A 19,838-nucleotide genomic window follows, 5' to 3' on the forward strand; every position below is an offset into this window, starting at 1 on the left:
CAACCATAAGGTTCACGAGAGGTCTGCTCCACATGCGTATCGTAAAGCCAACACGCGAAGGGCTACCATGTCTATCGTGAAAAAGGCCGTGAAGGATGCGTTCAGGGAGATACGTTCTTGGTTATGGGGTGCTCCCAGGCAGAAAAAGCAAGTATGAAGTTGGGGACGAGACACAGAGGACGTTGAGTGTTGAGTTAAACCGATAGTGAAGATCAGCGGCAAAGAGTCTTGGGAGTAGGTATCACGTGGGTCGGCGAGGCTGTGTAAGTGTGAGGCTGTGCAAGGCTGTGCCCCTTCAACATCAAAAAACTAAAAGCGCCACATCTCCCTCGCCTGAATCTAATGTGTCACTGTCGTCCCATCCCTCCATCCTCTCTTTTCTCGAAACATGACAGACAAATCAACAAATGTCACTATTCGCGACTCGCAGAGGGAAAAGGAAGAAAGATTCCGTTCTGTCGAGCGTTTCCGGTATTCTTCCGCCGAGCAAAGTCCAAATCGCGCCTTCTGCGGACGGTGCAAACGCATCAACTTTGATGCCATCTTCCAATGGCTGAAGGCTCAGCCGAGCTCACAAGAGACTGCAGTTGCCGACATTGGCAGGCTCGATCGAATGATGCTCGGTTCGACATGTCCTTGCTGTGTCTTTTGGGCACAGATTGTCTTCCTCAACAAACCACAATGTCCGTTTGATGAGGTTGCCGAAGGCTATCTTCTGGCACAATCCTGCAGGAAGAAGGGTTCTTCTCGTAATGCCCCGATCCGGGAATCTCGTGGTTCCTATCATAAGTGTCTAAAGCTGCATTGGTCTGGCCCAAGTGTGCAAGCCTTTGAAACATGGAGACCAGGGCCCTTGTCAGAACACCTCATCTTCCCAGCTGGCCAGGGCCCAAATGGCGCCTGGGCTTTTGCAGACGGCACTACATATGCACGGCATATTGAACCAAGCATCATCGAATACGATCATATCATCCGCAGTCTACAGCAGTGTCGGTCAAGCCATCCAAGCTGCAAGAAAATGGACCCTGCCTTAATTATCAAGACAAGACTCATCGACTGCCGAACTAACCCACCAACCCTTGTCGACGGCTCGACGGATATGAGCTACTTCGCATTGAGTTATTGCTGGGGCGCTGTGCAACCTGGAGCGATAAGAAGAGCAGATGAAACAGCTTATCCTCTGGAAGTACATTCCCTCCCCCTGACAATACGAGATGCGATCTTCGCCACCATCAACCTCGGCGGCACTTATCTATGGGTCGACGCAATTTGTATTGATCAAGACGATGCAATCTCAAAAGAAAGCCTCATCAACAAGATGGACTATGTGTACAACAATGCAGACCTCGTACTCGTTGCATTGGGAGATGACTCGGATACTGGACTCCCAGGAGTTTCAACTCCCAGAATCCCTCAACCTGCTCTAAGGACTGGCGACACAACTCTAGTCACGAACATTTCTGATCTTCGCGAGCAATTACAAGCCTCTAGGTGGAGCAGTCGAGGCTGGACATATCAAGAGGCGTTACTGGCTCGCAGATGCCTTTTCTTTACTTCGGAGCAATGGCATTTTGTGTGTCAAACTTCGTCCGCTTATGAGACTTTGGTTGAAGGCCTACCAAAATTCAATGACTGTCGACTAGATATCCATGCATTGCGGTCTACGCTGTTTCGGCTGAGAGGAACGAATGCTCACGATCTTGAAATTACCGAGGACGTTCGTGAATATACCATCAGGGACCTGTCTCTCGACAGTGACTTTCTCAACGCATTTCGCGGTGTCCTGCGCAGGAGCAGTCTACATTCTCTCTGCGGAGTCATCGCATTGGAGGCGAAGAAACGTCGACATGGACAGACAGATCTCGAAAGTGGATATGCGCTGGGGCTCTTTTGGGCTGGCCAGGACCGCGCTTTTGCAAGGACACCAGGTCCTCCGCGAACTACCCGTCGCCCCGGATTTCCCACGTGGTCGTGGCTCTCCTCACGCGGCGTTGTTGATATGACTTGGAGCAATCCTCAGGACTACATAGCGGATTTCTCAGGGATCAACGTCCACGCATCATTCAGCGTGGTTGATAGTAATGGCAGCACGATTACCTTGACTAGCATGTGGCAGAATGGTGTCGCACAGAGCTCTGCAAGCAAGTTTTTGGAACTTCAACCCGGACAACACCTTCAAATCACTAGCTACCTGGTGAAAGTCCGGTTTATGAAACCCACCCAGGCAGTCATGCTCCACGACTACTGGTTCGTCTTGGACGGCCCCCTCGAGCTCTTCCCCGACGATAATTGCGACCTTATCAGCGACCAGCCTTCAGCATTCTTCTCGGCAACTCTGAAAATTGCGACTGGAGACCTTCGAAAGATTGAGGATCAAGAGAGCATCGCTTTCGACAGGGAAGCATTCTCCGACCCAACCCTCAATGAGCGCATTCTCAAGGAGGAATTTGAGTTGTTGCTACTGGTTTCCCATGGGTTCGAACAGCGGCAACTGAACTATTGGATAATCTTGGACAAGGAGAGCGACAAGAGGAAGAGAATTGGTATTGCTCGGTGCGAAGGCTACAGATACGCAGTCACCAACCCCGGCCAGCGGCGTGACCCTTGCGAGCTCTCCCAGGATGAATACCTGACCGCCCTGCCAGAAGAGTCCACCTTCCTTTCAAAGAAGACAACCATGACCATGGTGTGACGTCAATGACCGCTTGACCTTATCTTCCTATCAAGCTTCCTCTTGAACTGCTGTATAATTTCGCTCAGCTGCTCCACCACCCACGGACTCGCACACGAAGCAAACAGTGCCTCTGCTTTGGCGTCCACCTCAGCCCAATCTCGGTCTCGACGAGCGTCCGGCACCCCCGCCTGACAGTGATAAGGATATATAACCCCCAAGTGCTGCAGTAGCTCAGTAAGTTTCCACTTGGTGCGCTCCGAGAGAAATTTGATTTCACTGCGCACCGGGTCGCTCGTCAGGATGGATAATCGCTGCTGGACAACACCCTCGATTTCCTGGACTGCTTGATCGTACAGGTTGCCGACGAGAAGATGGCGGACCTCGACCTCTCCCTCGCGGTCGACACCTGACGCTAATGTCATGTTTATGAGCAACTTCGTCATCGAGCTGGTCTCATCCTCACTGTCACTGGTGTCCTGCTCCCAAGTAGTGGGGATATTCTTCGAGGACTCTCTATGCTGTAAATGCATACTGCAGGCAGGCATACATCCGTCCCTAGCCTTCCTTAAGCACATTTCTCGTAGCTGGATCGTCTTCTCCAACCATGAAATTCGCCAATTAAGGCTGGGGACACCAGAGAGATGAGTGGTCATGAAAGCCTCCTCACCCCCGATCATACCGTCCTGAGAGAACAGCACCTGCCGAACCTGGTTGTTGAAGCTGACGGTCTTCTTGGTCAGAACTGTATGTAGGGCTGGCTCCGGTTTTAAGCATGGGCGTAATCTCACACAGAGGCTGGCATTTTCAGGCTTCCGGTCTTCGTCGTTATTGCCGAGATGGCCATACTCGCTCTGTTCCGATCCAAAGGCGATCTGGTGACTTCTCTTGATGCCGTGGGGGGTCCTATCGGCGATAAAGGCTGCGTTACAGCGGGCGACTCGCATCAGTGCTTTGGCGAGGGCGGTAGCCTCAACAGCTTTGTGGGGAGTATCATTGGTGGTGTACATGTTTTCGAGGGAGGTTTATGAGGACAGAAAAGTCTTGATGGTGACGGTGGTTCTCTGGTCGACAGTGACAAGGGAATGACAATAGTGGTTAGTTGAGATGGGAGATGAGAGATGATGGAACAAGAGATATGGAGTGGAAAGCATCTGGCGTAGAAATGGTCAGAGGAGAAGAAGAGCCAACTTATATGGGAATTTCTGAGGACCTATTTCTGAGGGCCTCTGATTGTGCGATTTTGGAACCATGGGACTGGGACGGTCAAGACGGGGCGGTAGATCCCTCAACTGCAATTTGACCGGAAGCTCAGGCTGTAGCTCTGTTCAACTTGGCATATCCAAATAATAGAATTTTCAAGTTGAACACGAACCAGTGGTGCAGAGTTCTTGTCCAGGAAGCCGTCTTGTATTGTGCCTCTGTGGGGAATATTTGTCTTTTATCGACAGTCAGAGTTTATTTCATCAATTTCCTGAACCATGACAGACACGCATAGCCGAACATGGCTGACGCACTGGCGGACGAATCTGCATTGCCCCTAAGAGATGTGGTCGACTGAGCCATTCCTTTGTTAATATGCCAATGGCAACGAAGAGGCTGAAAGAAAGGAGACGTCTACGTCACAAGGCTGTGACGTGCATCAACCCCTGAGGAGCTGCTTGTCTGGGGAAGGTGGCCCGATCTCAATTGCGGACAACTTTCATATTGAAACAGAGACCGCAACACAGGTGCTCCGTACAGACCCGGCCTGTGGACTGACCCTCTTCTCACAATCTCAACATGATTCTGAGGTCAGAACTACTCATACTATCCTATTTGCTCGTATCCCCGTCTTGGGCAGCAGAAACAAGGGCGTCCGAGTCGTCACGGCCCCGAGGCGTCGGTCCTGAATGTAAGAAAATGTCCCTCGATCTTCTGCAACCTCCCGAGTCCTTTTTTTTTTCATTTATGGCTCTCAGATGTTCCAAATGGCTAAGTAATGGGCGTGGGGGTCGATAGTTGCAAAATTCTACAAGGGTTCGCCGCCACATACCTTCACATGCATCTCAAACCCCTCGATCTCCATCCCCTTCTCCCGCGTCAATGACGACTTCTGCGACTGCCCCGACGGCTCAGATGAACCGGGCACCTCGGCATGCTCCTATCTCTCACCCTTATCTCCTCCACAATACCACCCGGGACCAGACGCACCTGCCGGCGTGTCGATAAACAGCACGCCTGCGTTACCGGGGTTCTACTGCAAAAATAAAGGCCACGTCCCCGCATATCTGAGGTTTGAGAGCGTGAACGATGGCAAATGCGACTATGACGTATGTTGTGACGGATCAGATGAGTGGGCTAGTGTCGGGGGCATCAAGTGTGAAGATCGGTGCCAACAGATCGGCAAAGAGCATAGGAAAATTGAAGAGGCGCGCCAGAAGAGCCTCAGGGCGGCGTTGAAGAGGAAATCCCAACTCGCGGCGGAGGCCGCGCGGCTAAAGAAGGAAGTCGAGATGAAGATCGAGGATGCGGAGATCAAATTGAAAGGGTTTCAGATCAACGTCAAAGAGGCTGAGGAGAATCTGAAGGAGGTTGAGAGGAGGGAGAAGTTAAAAGTCATAAGAGGACAAGCTGGAGGGAAAGGTGGCGGCAAGATGGGCGTCCTTGTCGGCCTGGCGAAATCCCGAATCGACGAATTGAGGAGCCATTTAGACAAGACGAGGTCCCAAAGAGACAGCATGGTCGCGCGGATCACCGAGTTAGAAGGCATTCTCGCCTCGCTCAAGGACGAACATAACCCCAACTTCAACGATGACGGGGTGAAACGCGCCGTTCGCGGATGGGAAGACTACGCCGCGAGAGACACGGATGATACATGGACCGAGGCCGAGGACCGCGACCTCGACGCCGTGATTGTGGAAGACAGTGAGACAAACGGGATTAATTGGGCCGAGTTCGAGGACGATTCATCCGCAGAGGCAGAGTCAGACGTGGCGGCGCTCTACCAATTCAGCGCTTACTTACCACAATCGCTCCGCATATGGCTCGATGAGACCCTTTCTTCGTTCCGCAAGGTCCTGGTTGAAAATGGTATCTTAGCCGACACGTCCAGTGACTCCTCTGCCACTGCGCAAGAGTCAAAGGCCGTGCAGGACGCAAAAAAGACGCTTTCCGACGCCGAACGGGACGTGCGCAATGCCGAAAACGACATCAACCGGTTCCGCGAGGATCTCGAGAAAGACTATGGTCCCGAAGGCATTTTCCGCGCGTTGAAAGATACCTGCATTTCCAAGGATAGCGGCGAGTATGAATACGAGCTGTGCTTCATGTCCTCGACGAAGCAAAAGCCCAAGAAAGGAGGGGCTCACACCGGGATGGGCAATTTCGTGGGGTTTGACACGGAATATGTCGATGAACCGTCAGCCACCGATGGCAAGGGACTGGGCACGGGCGAGAGATTGGTCATGAAATACGAGAACGGGCAGCACTGTTGGAACGGACCGCACAGGAGCACGAGGGTCATTCTTGCCTGTTCGGAAAACGAGGAGATTTGGAAAGTCAGCGAGAGCGAAAAGTGCGTCTACCGCATGGAGGTTGGGACCGCAGCGGTGTGCGAATCGCCCTCCTCCCCGAAGAAAAATAGTGAAGCAAAGGTTGAACATGGGGGGGAGACGAGGAAAGACGAGCTGTAACAAATCTTGTCGACGATGGCATTTTCATATCACGACTAGAGGCAGGGTACTCCGCACCGAGGTAGTTGGGTCCGTGCAATGAATATACTCGTATTCACTGCGGCTGTGCGGTGGTATGCTGTGCTCTATCGGAGTAGTCATGGCATCATTCACTCGCTGAGCTGACTCGGGTCTGATCAGTTCAGGTTGTTTGACTAGGCGTGGTACATAGGTACTAGTGCTGCCTCACTAGCCTCACTACCTAGATTACTCGCGAACGAAAGACCTAATTGCTATGATACGGTTTGATCCTAAGGGGTGAGCGAAGGCCGCTTTAACCTGAGCTTTGACTGATCCTTTAGCTGAGCATCACTAAACACTCCCTAAGCACTCCTATGCAGCATATCGGGGGGCTAATCTTGCCACCTATCGATCGAACACACTAAATTGAAATATAATTTCAACTACACCTGACGCCTCCAAGTAAGGATTAACGTACGAACCGGTGAGAATGCAATAAAGGACTGTATGGGGAAGGACAACGTACGATCTACGGGAGCGCCGTTCGTTCCTTGTTTCTTTCCTCTTCTTGGACTTATCCTCCTTGTCACTAGGCTGGCTGGCTTGCTACAGAGCTCTTTCCAAACCTTTACAGTGTTCACCCTTATAAGAATATCCAAACTTCCACTCCACTGTGTAGAACAGCTTTTGAGCTCGTGAGCACGAGCTGTCAGTTCGTATCGGAACTTGCTGAAGCCGAACGCGATGGGCCCAAGGGATGAACAGCTTAACTATCGCTCTTAATCCCAGGATTGTGGTCCAGATCAACCGCCAAGGTTCAGCCGGAGCAGCGGAGATCTTGGAATTGCATAACCTTCGGCTCGTGTCTGCCATGAAATTCTCAGCCAACAGAGACACGTCGGAATGTCCTTTCCGATGCGCCACGTAAAACGTCTAGCGAGTGCTATGGAGAGCCGATAAATTTGGGGCACCCTATTGTGCTGTTTTCCGATGCTCAAAATGCCCGAAAAGACTCCACTCTTTCGGAACCGTTGCCCGTACGTATTAATCTCAATATCGAAAAGATCAACTGGGCAGGTAGGACAGCTTCATGTCCAACCCTCTTCAAGGGGTTATAGTTGGAGGTGCAGTGCCCCGTGGTTTCCCTCGAGATGAAAGCAAAACACTTTGCCGTGTTCGGGACATCGCAACCACAATTCCGTAACGAGAAATCAATCTTCATCATCGCTCGTGTCCAGTGCTTCAGTATGATCTCATCCAGTTGAATATCCGAGCTTTTGTCCTTCCTCTTTGTCGACATCTTCCCTTGCATGAGTTGTCTGACTATTACGCTCTCTGGCACAATGGGTGCCAGCAATCCACTAAACAAAAAGTGCCTGAAACGAGGTTGTCGAAGAGATTGACGCCCTCCTTGTTGGTGGCAGCTTCGCTGGACCCTATCAACTGCGGAGGCTACGTTGGGAAGTATATAAACCATAATTGGTTCACTCTGCGTCTGGATATGGAGGAGTACGATATGGGAATCGCTATCCTGGAGCACACGTGAACAGTACTATCCCTCGCTATGAGTTCTCAGACCCCGAAATCTGTCGAAGATTCCCGGGCTCCGTAGAGCTGCGGGCCTGCTTTCGTTTCGTCGCTGGCAAATGAGATTTGCGCAAAGACACATATTTTAGCACGCGGGTTTCCGCTGCAGTATGGAACGAAGACGAAGGGAAGTGGCTAGTGACTACACTTGACGGAACTATTCCAAAGCGGCCAATACACATGATTTCCCGTATGCTAAGCGATTCAAAACAGTATTGCTTAAAACATCTGAATGGACTCCTGTCAATCTTCGCTCCTTGCCTTGGGACTTTCTGTCTTAGTGACGTGGTGTCCGTTCCCGAAAGTTGCTGTCCGAAGCGGCCAGAAAGCGACAAGACCTCCGAAAGTCTCAACTTGGAACGAGTGTATGTCTCACTAGCCAGCAGCTGTTCTGGTAAGAAACAAAGCAAAATCACTACCGTGTTGATTTAGTACCGAGTACTCCATCTGCCTAAATCTAACAGACTCCCAAACTTAAACTCCGCATCAAATTCGTAAGTTTTGGGTCTCCGACATTCGTGCTCATGTCCGAAATGAAGAGCCGATAAGCTAAGGGCATCCGAAGAAGCTAAACATGTATCCACAGTCCTGGTGCTATCCTCCAGGGGTTGAAATATACGGTTTAAGGCTACGATCTTTTAGCCCAGCGGAATTGGGAAATATCTACCGCGTCAATTTCTGTCCGCACTTTATATTTGATCAGGAACGAAGAACTCGAAAACAACTCACTCCGGGCAGCAAGTAACGATGGCTCGATTCAATCCAGGCCATCCGAGCTTGTCGTTGGCCGCCCTTTTTGACAAGGTCTTCGTTTTGAGCGGCGGATCAACCGGTATTGGAGCCGCAACGGTCCTTCTCTTGAATTCGTACGGAGCGAAAGTGGTGTTTGGTGACATCGTACCACCCAAGACGTCTGTCGGTGACTACTTTCATACAGATGTCACTAAGTACGAAGACAATCTTGCCCTTTTTCGATTTGCTTTCGAAAAGTACGGTCGTGTCGATCACGCCGTGGCCAACGCCGGAGTGATCGAGCAACCAGGTTGGTTCCAACCGGATGGCATAGAATCTCTTCAGAATCCACCACCTGATCTAGTGGTTGACGTCAACCTGAAAGGCACGTTGTACTTTAGTCACATCGCGCTGCAATATCTTGCTCGCAACAGGGGCGACACAGACCGTTCTCTGACCATGTTGAGCTCCCAAGCCGGCTTCAAGGAGACGCCAGGACTTTTTGTTTACCAGGCCACCAAACATGGAATTCTTGGCTTAATGAGATCGCTCCGATTGTGGACGCCTACCACCTTCGGCGTGCGCGTCAACGCTGTCTGTCCAAGCATGACTACTACCCAAATGGTTGCTGGCATTCAAGATGCGTGGATGGCCGGCGGAAACCCCGTCAATGACCCAGCAGACATCGCTAAGATAATCTGCGGTGTGGTGGCTGCCGGGCCTGGAACTGGGGCGGTCTGGTATGATGAAGCCGAGGGACATACGGAGACTAATCATCGAAGAAGTGTTGGAGGTATTGACTGGGACAATTCCAAAGCCGGGTTGAATGGCAGGGCACTGTTTGTAATGGGAGGCGAAGCCTATGACATTGAAGAGGGATTGGACCGAACCGAAGATCTCTGGCTAGGCAGAGTCATCAGTAAGAAACTCGAAAGAGCGCAGAAAGGGCTGGGAAAGGGAGATGATTGGGTGTCTTGATGAGTCTTGAGACGCGCCTTCTATGCTCTTGAGTCTAGAACTGGTTGTGGCAATAACTAAGTTTGGTCCTTTTAGTTGTGTTCATTAACTCTTAGATCTCGGGTGGGGAAATGGTACAGTAAACGAAGAGCTAGTTATCGCGTGCAGATGGCCATCTCGTCCTGCAAGGCGTTAGACTGCCAGGACAAGGAACCCGCCCTCGCATAATCGGGATCGATCGGAGTGCTTGTGTCTCTCGGCCCGAAGGCGTCGGCTTTAAAGCATGATGTGCATCGGCGTAGACTGTTGAAATTCCTTTCATTGGGTGGTTCTATGGAGGTCATCGGAAGATCGGGTTTGCGATTGCTTTTACCAAAGAGTCGACATCCGCGAAGTCGCCTTGATAAGCAATTTCACCAAAATGGTTCTTCTAGTCCTTATTCAGCCACTTTTAATCTTGCTGCTGGTGTGATATGCATGTCGGTGCGAGAAATGGCAATCTGCCTCCAGCTACGCGACTTCTTGAGGGGTTCAGTAGCGTCCTCAGTGAATCGAACATTTGCGCTAATTAGCGAGCTGCTCGGAAGACACGTCCGCTGACATTTCCTCTCCTCGTGTTCGAGCTAGACTAGTCGAGCTAGCTACGGGCCTATTAACTCGATATTATGTAGCTCTGCCGTAAGAGGTTTGTTACTATAGGTTGAAACGACGCGTCGACGTAAAGAAAGAACTCCCCAGCATAGCCAGAGCTCTGAAACGTCGACAGCCTCCCACTGATGAGATATAGTATCAGTACATAGAGCGTAGTGTTATCCCATTCTATCTGTATGCTCTCAATGGTCTGAATGACTTTACAACACCACTAAATCTGCCCCTTCTGCGTATCCTTGTGAAGTGCCTCCTGTGCATAATAACGCAGTGCAAGGAGAAGTGGCTTACTAATCGCGTAAATCTGACCGATCAAAAGCAACATAAGAATTAACAGGATTACACGGACCAATGGTAGCCATTTATTTTGGTGCTAAGTTTGGTGTCCTGTTACATCTCCCGTTCTGCAAACGGCAAAAGACTTGCTTGCGTCGGAATAGTTGCACAAAGCTCAGGGCAACCTATGAAGACAGAATAATTCAATCCTTGATAGCCTCATCTTCTACATAACACCCCAAGTTTGGCCGCCGTTGAAGTAAGGCAGCAACATCCACAGTCCTCATTAGTTTCAGACCAAGCTCATCTATTTTGGAGGTCAAGGAACCCCCTCAGAAGCCCACCGCGTCAAACCCGCCCAGTGTCAAGGCGTACGAGAGCGTTTCATTGTAGAGGGATACGACCTTAGTGGTGGCCTAAGTGGTCATAAATGGCTATCAAACGTTATAGAGTCAATCTGCTGGAGACATGGACACCACGAATTACTTTCGCAAGATCATTAGTTTGTACTATGAATGATCCCTTTGGGATGGATGGCTATTTAATGTCTGTAAATACTTCGCCCTAGAACACTGCTCCTGAAATGAATACGTCTTCCTTGAGCGTTGGTAGTAGATGTTGATGATCCCCCTGTTGATCCTGTTTCGGGAATGTCCTCAGGGTGACAATCTTGCGTTTCTATCGCCGTGTAGGAATGGCGATCTCTGGTGGCATAACAATCTGGATTCGATGGTCAGTCTCAGGAGAAATCTTTTGTTTACAGGCTAACGTGTAAACATACACGACAAGCAACGCTTCCAGAGAGAACATGGACACACAGGAACATACGTGCAATCTGTTGATCCGTTGCTGGTACAACAGTAGAACCAATCTGTTCAACAATTTTCTTAGTCTCTTCTTCCATATAGTCCACCCGAAACTCTTACGCGGTCAGATGATCGGTAGGAATGCCTTCAGCGAGACTTGCTGATTGGTTTCGCGGTTCGTGGAGCGTATAAGGCATGGTAACCGAGGACCGCGAATGCGCCCATGGCCAGGACACCGAAGAAATAGGCCGGACCGAGGGCGAGGACTGAGAAGATGTTGGAAGGGCCCAAACGGCTGCGCCCAAAGGCCAGCCCTCGATTTGGTGAAAGATTGCCAAAGAAATAAAACCCCACGTTGGACCAACCATCCATCATGACTATCCAGCCTAGCTTGTCGGCGAGGGGATCTGACAGGTCAAGATGTGGAATTGCAAGGGCTGTGCCTATCACCATCAGGGCATTCGCGACTGGTCCAGTATGGCATCGAACCCAGCCAGGCTCGCTTCCAGGAAGAGAAAATTTGATAATATAGCCTGGCACGACTTCGAAACCGCCGAGAATGTAGCACCAGAGTCCTAGGCCACCCACGAGGCTGGACAGCAGCATCCACGCTCCATGGCCCAGCATAGAGCGTCTGAGCGTCTCTTGAGCTGGAGAGACTGTTGACATGGTCGGATACTGAAGATGCTGAAAGATATGCGACGGAGGGAGATCGAGGGTATATGCAAGAAAGATTAATATTCTTCACCGGCCACCCAGAAGAAATATGTATTCAATCCGCAGAATGAAGACCGATCTAAATAGATGCAATTCTCATCCTAATTCCGCATGGCGGAATCGGAGGTCGTTCGGATCCCCCAGAGACGTGCTTCGACCTGGGTACCCCGCAGGTTGGGAGCTCAAAGCCAATTACCATTTGCGGCTAGTCACCCCCAAGTTTTGGTGGAGACAGTATCTTTCCTTGCCAATATGCTCTCTTTACTGTATCTCATTAGAGTGTCCTGTCGCGCTACTTCTTGACGGACTACGTCAGTGACAGGATTAAACAGTCTTCGATATGGAGAGTCTTGCAAGGTAGCATTTTGACAGCGGGATAATTCCTCTACAATTCAAGCCAAGGAAGGGCCAGCCGGCATTACCAGCCCGTACGCGACCCTGTTCTAGTCCGCAGGCCTTCTCATTACAGGATCTCCTCTCATTATTCTGCTGTCTTGCTATGCGGAATGCTGCCGTGAAGGTAAGGTAGTAATGTGAGTGGATGAAGGCAGACTGCTCAAAACAAGGCTCTTTAAACATCAGGCTCTGAAAAGAGCTATAAATCCACCTTCGTCAATTCCTTCAGGAACTTTTATCATCGCTCAATCCTCCCTCATACCAGTAACTATCCAGAGCTTGTTGAGAGTACTTCTCTGAAGATGTATGATAACTCGGCGGCTCAAGAAGCCTGCGCCATGAACGGCTCAACGGCTAGAGCCTTGCCCACACCTCTTGAGTGGATCCACGGTCAATATGGATCGGCGGCAGACTCGCTGCCAAAACCAGCGAATTGGGTTCCAATCATGGAGTCTCCAATGTACACGCCTCGCAAAATGCGTGTCATCACCATCGGTGCAGGCTTCTCGGGCCTAATGGTTGCTCACAAGGTCAGGTTCCCACTGTTGGCAAGTACGGCTCGTGCTCATATCTGGACGTAGATACAACATGACTACAAGATGGAAACATATTGCGACCATGTCATCTACGAGAAGAATCCTGAAGCTGGCGGGACTTGGTTCGAGAATCAATACCCAGGAGTTGCGTGCGATGTTCCAGCGCACATATACACATTTACATGGGCGCCAAACCCAAGTAAGTCATTGCCTTGCTGGATGCGAGCTTTGCTGACATCGTTGGTTGCTAGAATGGTCTTCCTATTACGTGAAAGGCCCCGAGATCCGTTCCTATATCCAAAATGTGGCCAAAGAGTACGACCTCGAGAAAAATGTTGTGTTCAATGCCAAGGTATTGAGTGCAACTTGGACCGAGGACGAGGGAAAGTGGGTTGTTGAGGTTGACATGGGTGACCATATCAAACGTGACAATGCAGATGTGGTAATTAACGCCAGTGGCGTCCTGAAGTAAGAACATCAATGACAGCAGTTCCGTGGCTAACATTCTGGAAAGTGACTGGCATTGGCCAGATATTCCTGGCTTGGAGAAATTCAAGGGCCACCTGTGCCACTCAGCAGCTTGGGACCAGAACTACGATTACACAGGTAAGACGGTCGCTGTCATTGGCAATGGGTCTTCTGCGATCCAGATTGTTCCATCCTTGCAACCGATTGTGAAGCACATGACAACCTTCATCCGCTCTGCCACGTGGATTAGCCCCAACTTCGCTGCTGAGCACACTAGGGACGGGGGTAATTTTCAGTACTCGGAAGAAGAATTGAAAGAATTTGAAGACCCGGACAAACTGCTTGCTTATCGCAAAAAGATTGAGCACGGCTTCAACAAGCTCTATCGAGGCCTGCAGTACGGAACACCTGAGCACGAGTTCTTTCAGGCCCAATCTCGACAAATCATGGTCAGCCGAATGGAGGGTAACAAAGATATGCAAGAAAAGTTAATCCCTACATGGGCATTCGGCTGTCGTCGCCTCAGCCCCGGGGACGGGTATCTCGAGGCACTACAGAAGCCGAACGTGAATGCCATCTTCAACTCAGCAACGGCAATAACCGCTGATGGGGTGGTTGACTCCGACGGTGCCGAACATAAAGTGGACGCCATCATTTGTGCCACCGGTTTCGACACCTCATGGGCCAAAAAGTGGCCGGTCAAAGGTCGAAATGGAGCACTGCTGAAAGAGCAATGGAGCGAAGACCCTCAGTCATACTTGAGTGTCTGTGCCAAAAACTTTCCCAATCTCTTTTTCATCTTGGGACCTAATGCCCGTAAGTTCCAGACGAGTCTAGACTCGATGAACGCGCAACTCAATGCTAATGTCGTACAGCGGTTGGAAATGGCAGTCTCATTCCATCCATGGAGTGGGCTGGGATGTATGCCGTCAATTGGATCCGCAAAATCGCTCGTGAACAAATCCACAGTATCGAACCAAAGCAAGGATCCGTCGACGACTTCAATGTCTATACACAAGAGTATCTCAAACGGACCGTCTACACCAGTCCATGCCGCTCCTGGTACAAGAATAACAAGGTTGACGGCCCTGTCACAGCTATGTGGGCTGGGTCTCCCATGCATTTCAAGGACATGATGAGCACCCAGCGAGGTGAAGATTTTGACATCAAATATTGCTCACCGAATCGTTTTAGGTTCATGGGTAATGGTACCACCCAGAGGGATAAGAAGGATATGGATTTGAGCTACTACCTGAGAAAAGATGGATGGAAGCAGGACTTGAAGGATACCGAGGAGCTACTAGTCTAAGAGGGATAGTGCTTAGCCTCCAAAACAGATGGGCTTGGTCTGAAGCTGTGTGATCTTAGCTCCGAGTGGAACTGATGAGGACTGTGGAACCAGCCGGCCTCCTGACAGGACCGGGTACTGCCTTTCAATACACACGATTAGCTGCATAATAGTGCAGACGGGTCGGGCGCACTCTTCATTGCCTCTGCTAGCCTACAAGTGATCTCGGAACATGCCCAGGATCTGATAGGCTCTGGGACACCAATGCCATGGACTTCTGCCTTCTCCAACGGCACGATATTCCGACCATCTTCTCCCCATATCGGGCTGACACGTTCGTTTCCCTTCGCGCGCCTTTAGTTGTGTGGTACCAATGGGTGTTCAGCAACGGAAAAGATGGAAATTTACCAATGCAAGCCATTCGCGGCCGACATGTCCTTCGACAAAAGGAAGGTGCGATTCTAGAGAGAGCGCAAGGAACAAGCGCAAATTTGCACCCAAAAGTCTACGAGCTCAGGGATCAAAAAGACATGCGTAGTGCCATCGTGCCAATGCCTTGTGAAAGTCATGCCTCGTGCAGCTGGGGACCAGTCGGCCATCATGACCCAAAAATCACTGACCCGGGTTGACAGCATTCTTGAGAGCATTTCAGATTCAAGCCGGCACCCTCTCTGTGACGCTTTTCCCTTCGGGACAGCTCATGGACTCACGATAATTCCCCAGCGCACGTTGGAAGGGAGATGAAAGCGGATGTTAATGAGGGTTCTAGGCCTCACCAAGCCGTGGCTTATAACCGCTGGTGCGATGTACTTTTGCCATTTCACCTTCAACCTGGAGATTACCCACCAGCGCCATGGCAGCGAATGACAAATATCCTCGATGTCCTCGCATATCGAATGAAATTGCTCTCCGCGACATCAGTGCAAGGTATTCTGGGCGTAACCCTAACCGTGTTATCTAGTTTGCTCCATTTGCTCTTTCTTTGTTCAGAACTAAAACAGCCACGCCAGCTCACCAGCCAAGGCGAATCGAGGGGATTGACGTCTGTTTCCTTGATAATCCGCCTTCGCAATGTGAGGGAGTTTTGTGAGCAGCGAACTCTTATTATAGTATAACAGAGCACTTCAGGGTTCGGCGTGCACGTGCAACAACGCACAGAGGCCTGTCCAGCAGATCGGGAATCGAGAACGCGTTTCTGGCTGATACTGACAAGACAACACCACCACCAACACCACCCAGAGGGGCAGCGGCTAGGGCTACGAACACCTAGCACAGCGGCAGCATCGAGGAACAGGATAGAACTGATAAAAACACCCAGGAATTAGGTAGACGGCGCCAAAAAGCCATGGAATTCATGATACTCTCTCAAAACTGTAAAGAATGGCACTCTGCCAGCACTGTAAACTGTTCCGCACCCCCTTTCTGCCAGCCCATTTTGGTTTGACATGTGACTAGACAGCTTTTCCTCCCTGCCATCGCCCTACCAGCCCAGCACAGCCCATCACAGCACGGCCACTTTGCCTTGTTACAATAGAAGGTGACCTTAATTGCTACAAGAATCGGGGTTGCACTATCGACAGGTCAACAGTTGGCAACGATTCCATGTCTATTCCTGTCTATCGATCTTCTCTCTGAGAGCGTTCCTCGTCGTTTAAATATACAGATTAGCCTGCGAACAGAAGAGTTCTCCTGAAACTGACCATCGATTCCAGATTGTTATACCACCAGAGATCGCCGCTTAGGAACGGCAATAGGTCCGCAGGATTGTCGCTCCGGAGACGTTCCTGTAATAGGAGTGTCATTCCTGTAATAGGACGATCGCTAACATATTCACTGTCCACAGAGGCATAGTATTCTGAGAACTCGTCGTTACTTCGCCTAGGTGAACCTGGGAGGGGTGAAGTACGCAAGAGGGAGGAGGTAGGATCGAGTACGCAGGAGAGAGAGTAATAGATAAAACCACTACCTTCGACCTTCTACCTACTAAATAAATCCGCGTTCGTGCTCATGCCTGTTCTCGTGCTATCATCTCTATTCCGTTCTGGGCCAACATCATCTGTGTCCCCATGAAGATACCCATCCACAATTGTGAATGTTCTTTTCACCTGATCGTCAGGAAGATTTTGAAGTGGTCCGGGTACTGCGGCTACTGATCCAGGGAGTTTGCCGACAGCCAATCCATCAGTCAAGAGTAAGCCATCATTTAGAATGAACGGGGTCGCGTCGTCGCAATTATCCTGTGAAATTGCGTGCCCCCCAATCGAGGTTGCGGTCAACTGAGGATTGGACAGTGGCTAGGTTCACGACCGCAACAGGCGAACCTGTGCCCATAGATGGCGGGGTAGCCTGCCGCTTATCAAGATTTCGACGCTCTGGTCTCCTGATGTTGGTATCGCTGAAGGCTAAAACAATGGGGCTTGAAGTGGAAAGAGACGTGACGCTCTCGGAGGATATGCCGTCACCAATAACCAGCGGAGCTTGTGTGATGCTCAGAGGGGATGTTCTAGAATAGGACTCATTGATTCGGACGTAGAGCTCAATGGTGTTGGATTGCTCGTTGATTGAAAAGAATATGTCAGTGTTGAAACCTCTATTGCGCCAGAGGACGTTTCGCCGGCCGTGGGAGTGAACAGTTGGCTGTTGATATGGATCCAGACGAGGCGAAGGAAGATCCGGTTGCTGTGATCGAAGGCCGTGGTAGTATAGAGTTAGTGGGAGATATGGTGCCCTGTCTTGAAGAGCTAAGCATCTGTCCAGTATTCGGGTAGATCGATGATGTCCATAGGTGGGATGGGAAGGTAATGCCTGCGTCTGAGGGCTGCTGGGCGTTTCCAGCGGTTGGGCTTATAACTGTAGTGATATAGGAGAGGATGACAACGACTGAAGGGACACTTGTGACGGTTAAAGAGTGCCCATCTCGTAAAAGGGTCAATGATCGTATTTCTTCGAATGTAACGAGTGAAGTAGACCGGTTGAGCCTCGACCGTCGTCGTCCCAGAAACAGAGGAAATAACGTAGGGGCCGTACGGGATCTCTGCATGTTCCGGAAGATAGGCATATCTGCCGTGGACAGGAGCAGTTATGATGACTAGAGGTAAATGACTTGAGTCACCGCATCTTTGCGAAGAAACAGGGGAGCTAAATCTAGTAAATCAAAGCAGCAGATATTGAATCGCAACCTGCGCTGCAAATTAATGCGGAAAATAGAGACTGGGAGAGCAAGAAGGAAGGCATATAGAAATAGTTGGTTGGATACAGAGGGCCAGGGCGCGTGACCATGTACACACTTCTCGCCTTTGCTATACTGCAAAGGGCGCGTCAAGTCCTTTGTGGTTTTGGTTCGCTTAACCTAATGAAATGCGGAGATATCGTGTTCTGTATTGCCATGGCCGCCTGGCCAAGATGGAGGATTGAACCTGTGCTCGTCAAATGGTAGGAGCAGAAACATGCAAATTGCCTAGATACCCGCCATCAACTGAGCTGTCTTCATTTTAAGAAACAGCATTTGTAAGGATCAACAAGATCGAGTCTCTCGTAGTTGGAAGGCATCGGGCACCGAGCAAACACATGGTTCGGCGAAACACAGGTTGGGGAGACGGATCGTTGTGCTACTGCCGTGAAGAATTGCTGAAGAATCATTGAAGATCTTTGATGCCGGACAGATTGAGGGATGATCCGACGTTCAGTGAGCTTCTGGAATGTAGAGGTCCGAGTGTGAGCTGAAGAGCAGGGAAACATAAGCTAGGAAGTTCAAGCAAGGGATCTTCGAAGCATGAAATTTCCGCCTCGCTGACCAGCCTCGGTCACCTTTCTGCTAATTCGGAGAATCATTCATCCGTCGCCGGTTTTTCGAACCTGCGCCGTCGAGGAGGTGAGGACCTTAAGATGAAGAAGATCGGGGGCCTCTTTTCCGTTAACATGAAGTTGCGCAATGGTCAATCATGGCTACGATAGTAATCGGATGCCAGCATAGAGTAACAACAATTACTGCATGTGGCAATGGCGCCATGCGCTTTGGTAGAGTAATCAACTGTCGCTACTAAACAGCCCACTGCCCATGAAGTTTTAGAGGGATAAACTTCTTAGCAAGAGAGCAGTCCGCCCATAGGTACAATTGACCTTTTTCCAGGCTTTGTATGGGTTTATTCAGGATGGCAACCGTCCTCGAACTTCCAGCGGAGATCCTGGCACAGATTGTGCGGTAGGCAAATCTCAATGGCGCCCTTCCAAACCTCAGGTTGAGCAATTCGCGTATGTTGGCGTTAGCAGACAGTCAAACTCATCTATTACTCGACGACCTGTGCTTCAGATATGGAATCAGTGCACGAGCTCGAGATCTTTACCTCTCGCAGAGGGCAAGTGAAAGGTTCTCTGGTACACGGCAACCGATCATCCATGTCATGGCCTTCGGCAACTTTTTGCGCATGACTGCACTTCTTGCTGCGGATTTGGACAAGGGAATCGGAGAGTCCACCCTTACCGCGGTACCTCCCACGCAACTTGGCAATCGAGAGCCTTTCTTGCTATTTGCAATCTTCAGTCAGGTGCTGAATTCATCGTTGGAGTTTTCACATTCGACAATGGCAGACTTGCTGGCCCCTTCCCCTGACGCTGGGCAGTCACTCTCAAAGCAGTTTTCGGAGAAATTTGTGCACTTTCTGAGACAGGAGCTCGCATTGGAGGAGTTAGAAGGTATTATCGGCGCCATTAGTGTCTGTTCAATGCGGCTCTGGGGCACTGTCTTCTTGTTCAGACCCAGGGATTCCACAATCAGCAGCTTCAGTAGCCTCAGCGGGGCTTCTTTCAACACAAATCAAGCAATTTTAACGGAGCATGTCATCTGGAAAGGTCCACTTTGGGCATCGCGAATATTGAGGGTATATGGTCCTGCTGACGCAGGTAGCATGCAGGAGACTGAAATGGGTGCAGAAGTAGACGACAATCTTTGTCAGGGAGGGCGTCTGGAGGGGGACGCGCTGTGAAGGAGCTCGGCTGGCAGCGAATGGAGTGGCCCGGCTCCTGTGGAACGAGAGACAGCAGAAGATCGAGACGAAGGCCAGCGCCTCTGCAGAAAGGACGAGC

The 19,838-nt window shown here is 50.4% G+C and overlaps 7 protein-coding genes across 7 annotated transcripts; 5 read left to right on the forward strand and 2 right to left on the reverse strand.

Annotated features, from left to right (window-relative positions):
• Positions 1-388: 388 nt before the first annotated feature.
• A1O5_08587 (uncharacterized protein) lies at positions 389-2,692 on the forward strand (the record flags this gene model as incomplete). Its single annotated transcript, XM_007749169.1, has 1 exon — positions 389-2,692. One exon carries the CDS (start codon positions 389-391, stop codon positions 2,690-2,692), a length of 2,304 nt encoding a protein of 767 aa, XP_007747359.1.
• Positions 2,693-2,694: 2 nt separating this feature from the next.
• Positions 2,695-3,681, reverse strand: A1O5_08588 (uncharacterized protein; the record flags this gene model as incomplete). Its single annotated transcript, XM_007749170.1, has 1 exon — positions 2,695-3,681. One exon carries the CDS (start codon positions 3,679-3,681, stop codon positions 2,695-2,697), a length of 987 nt encoding a protein of 328 aa, XP_007747360.1.
• A 772-nt stretch (positions 3,682-4,453) lies between these two features.
• On the forward strand, positions 4,454-6,345 carry A1O5_08589 (protein kinase C substrate 80K-H; the record flags this gene model as incomplete). Its single annotated transcript, XM_007749171.1, has 2 exons — positions 4,454-4,565; positions 4,673-6,345. 2 exons carry the CDS (start codon positions 4,454-4,456, stop codon positions 6,343-6,345), a joined length of 1,785 nt encoding a protein of 594 aa, XP_007747361.1.
• Positions 6,346-8,679: 2,334 nt separating this feature from the next.
• Positions 8,680-9,642, forward strand: A1O5_08590 (uncharacterized protein; the record flags this gene model as incomplete). The annotated part of the gene is made up of 2 exons (XM_007749172.1): positions 8,680-9,404; positions 9,450-9,642. 2 exons carry the CDS (start codon positions 8,680-8,682, stop codon positions 9,640-9,642), a joined length of 918 nt encoding a protein of 305 aa, XP_007747362.1.
• Positions 9,643-11,498: 1,856 nt separating this feature from the next.
• A1O5_08591 (uncharacterized protein) lies at positions 11,499-12,020 on the reverse strand (the record flags this gene model as incomplete). Its single annotated transcript, XM_007749173.1, has 1 exon — positions 11,499-12,020. The coding sequence occupies one exon, from the start codon at positions 12,018-12,020 to the stop codon at positions 11,499-11,501; it is 522 nt and encodes a 173-aa protein (XP_007747363.1).
• Positions 12,021-12,766: 746 nt separating this feature from the next.
• A1O5_08592 (uncharacterized protein) lies at positions 12,767-14,777 on the forward strand (the record flags this gene model as incomplete). The annotated part of the gene is made up of 5 exons (XM_007749174.1): positions 12,767-12,994; positions 13,046-13,199; positions 13,252-13,468; positions 13,515-14,284; positions 14,344-14,777. 5 exons carry the CDS (start codon positions 12,767-12,769, stop codon positions 14,775-14,777), a joined length of 1,803 nt encoding a protein of 600 aa, XP_007747364.1.
• Positions 14,778-18,907: 4,130 nt separating this feature from the next.
• On the forward strand, positions 18,908-19,829 carry A1O5_08593 (uncharacterized protein). Its single transcript, XM_007749175.1, has one exon. It carries the CDS (start codon positions 19,010-19,012, stop codon positions 19,736-19,738), a length of 729 nt encoding a protein of 242 aa, XP_007747365.1. The 5' UTR covers positions 18,908-19,009; the 3' UTR covers positions 19,739-19,829.
• Positions 19,830-19,838: the final 9 nt, after the last annotated feature.

The sequence above is a fragment of the Cladophialophora psammophila genome, assembly GCF_000585535.1.
Source record: "Cladophialophora psammophila CBS 110553 chromosome Unknown aczJe-supercont1.14, whole genome shotgun sequence".
Classification (NCBI taxonomy): domain Eukaryota; kingdom Fungi; phylum Ascomycota; class Eurotiomycetes; order Chaetothyriales; family Herpotrichiellaceae; genus Cladophialophora; species Cladophialophora psammophila.

Excerpts from the sequence above, each read along its gene's own strand:
- A1O5_08593 (XM_007749175.1), top strand. The coding sequence starts at position 19,010 with ATGTTGGCGTTAGCAGACAGTCAAACTCATCTATTACTCGACGACCTG.